The sequence below is a fragment of the Alligator sinensis genome, unplaced genomic scaffold (genome assembly GCF_000455745.1).
Source record: "Alligator sinensis unplaced genomic scaffold, ASM45574v1 scaffold1457_1, whole genome shotgun sequence".
NCBI classification, from domain to species: domain Eukaryota; kingdom Metazoa; phylum Chordata; order Crocodylia; family Alligatoridae; genus Alligator; species Alligator sinensis.
This window is the reverse complement of record NW_005842845.1, coordinates 658,369-660,609: the sequence shown is the minus strand read 5'-3', so window position 1 is coordinate 660,609 and position 2,241 is coordinate 658,369. Positions and strand designations below refer to the sequence as shown.

The following is a 2,241-nucleotide window of genomic DNA, read 5'->3' as shown; positions in this document are numbered from 1 at the left end:
GACGCAACTTCCTAGCGCGTGGCTGCGCGCGGAGGGAGCCAGGAAGCGGCGGCGGCTGCAGGAGGGAGGTCGAGGGTGGCTTGGGAGAGCATCCCTCGCTTTCTAGCAAGGGTAACGTCCAACGCCACAGCACGTGGGATCAAAGCCTCTGGTCTGTCTAATGGGAAAGGCTGGTTTTTAACCGCTTTGGCGGCGAGGAAGGCAAAGAACCGCCTTGCTCCGTTTTGGGTTGTTCCCGGCGTCCCTGCCGAATAAAATAATCTTTGCAGCGCCCTCGAGTTGGTAACAGGCAGCAGCTTCTTTACTGGAGCAAATAGGTGAGGTCTGCGTCCATCTGGGCCGTGTCTGGAGCCGAGCTTTTACAGGCCAGGAAATGTTTAGGACCTGAAAAATTAGTTTGTGGTGTTGTGCGGAGCCGGGCGCGCGAAGTAGGCAGAGGCACGGCTTACGGGTGTTGTTGGACACGCTAGTTTGGGGTGAAAAAGTCTAGTGGGGAAATATTCCCATCTGTAAGAGGGAGACCAGGGGGTGGTGGTGAAAGGGAGCGGTAACTGGATAAAAGGAGGCCGGTTGGGATCGGATGCAGTCTGAAAGTGCTTGTCCTCCGAGCTTTCTTCGGTGCCAGGGTGAAACGATGCAAGTTTGACAACTTTTAGCCACGAAGCTAAGGAGTAGCTGTCCCGAGGAGGTGCGTGGTTTTTAGCCCCTGTCCCGTTGCAATGTCTCCCTTGTCACCGAAGCGCACCGTCCGTACCCTAACTGGATAGACTCCATAGCAGGTGCTGCTGATCTGCTTGCCTCCCGAGCACATTTGGTTTCAAGGCAGCGGGGAACTCGCCTTCCCTTTTGTGGTCGAGTGGGAGGGGGATGTTTGCAGGTATGTGCGATGCTTAGTCATTGAGCTCGGATGAGTGAGGTGAGCCTGTGGGGTTCATGCAAATCGACTCTAGAGATGACACTGCAGGAAGCTTAAATGATGATGGTTTTCTTGTGCCTTCCCCTCTCGCTAGGTGAAGGAGCTGGTGCTGGATAATTGCCGTTCTGACGATGGGAAGATCGTCGGCCTTTCCTCCGACTTCGAGAACCTGGAGTTCCTTAGCATGATCAACATCAACCTGCTGTCGGTCTCCAACCTCCCCAAGCTCAACAAACTTCGCAAGGTAAGCGAGGGCTGGTGCCTGGCAGTCCTGCAGCAGCTGTCCACTGGGAAACTGTGGCTGGCAAATGTCCTTAGCAGCAGGGACTGCCATCCGTGCTATTACCACTCGTGGTGTCGGCAACGGGTAATGCATCGCATGCAGTCTGGGGTGGGGTGGTGCTGCCATCCCCTCCCTCCACATCTGCTGCCTCATGTCACTCGGTGATGCATGGAGGGGCAGGGGCCAGCACCTTTGGGCCTCCCTTGGGAGCCGCTGCATTATGTACACCTAATCTTTATGTGGGGCTTAATGAAACGGGCATGTAGAGCAGTGACCCCGCAGAACGGCCGCGTTTTGGTGAAACACTTAACGAGGTTAACTGCTTCGGGGGCGGCTTGCAAGCGCTACGTTCGATGGTGGAAGCAGGCCTGTTCGCTGCTGAAACGCTGTGCTCACTGGAGCTGTGCCATGTTGGTCCAGGCATCTGTAGCTGGTTAAAACACTGGAAGCCGTTGACAAAGCTTTCTGCCGTTAGCGGGGATACAAAACTCCTTACGGGCAGGATTAGCACCACCAGTGTTTCCACCTTGCTCCATTTGTATCGCTACCTGTGTGCTTTGACAAACTAAAATATGCTGACGGTTGCTGCAGCAGTGGAGCCCCTGCATGGGTTGGCGGTGGGAGGATGTTTCATGCTGTTGCTTGTAATTTGGATTTTTGGGGCTTTTTTAACTTGCTGACATTTCCTGTGGGGCACTGGTTGGAGTGCAGCAGGCGCTGTAGTTATGACCATTTCTTATTTGAGGTTGCGGGGGGGTGGTATTGGGGTATCCCAGCTGTACAAGGAGTCTGGGCTGCTCTGTTATGCTGTGTGACCTCCCAGATGGAGGTGAGATTCCACCCCAAGTGCTGCCACGTCTTAGAGCCTGGCCTCATAATATTTCTCCTGGCAGCTGGAGCTGAGTGATAACCGGATCTCCGGAGGCCTGGAAGTGCTAGCAGAGAGGACCCCTAATCTGACGCACTTGAACTTGAGCGGCAACAAGATCAAGGACATCAACACCCTGGAGCCACTGGTGAGTGGAAGGTCCAGCACAGGGAT

General features: G+C 54.8%; 1 protein-coding gene across 2 annotated transcripts in view; it reads left to right on the top strand.

The window, feature by feature from the left end:
- The first annotated feature begins 1,014 nt into the window (after positions 1–1,014).
- The window catches only part of LOC102379971 (acidic leucine-rich nuclear phosphoprotein 32 family member B), a 7,050-nt gene continuing 5,823 nt past the window's right edge, over positions 1,015–2,241 (top strand). For both annotated transcript variants that reach the window (XM_014525610.2, XM_014525609.2), the window contains exons 1-2: positions 1,015–1,160; positions 2,093–2,215. In XM_014525610.2, coding sequence (XP_014381096.1) covers positions 1,101–1,160; positions 2,093–2,215 — 183 coding nt within the window. In that variant the 5' untranslated portion in view covers positions 1,015–1,100. The remainder of the gene's footprint in view (positions 1,161–2,092; positions 2,216–2,241) is intronic.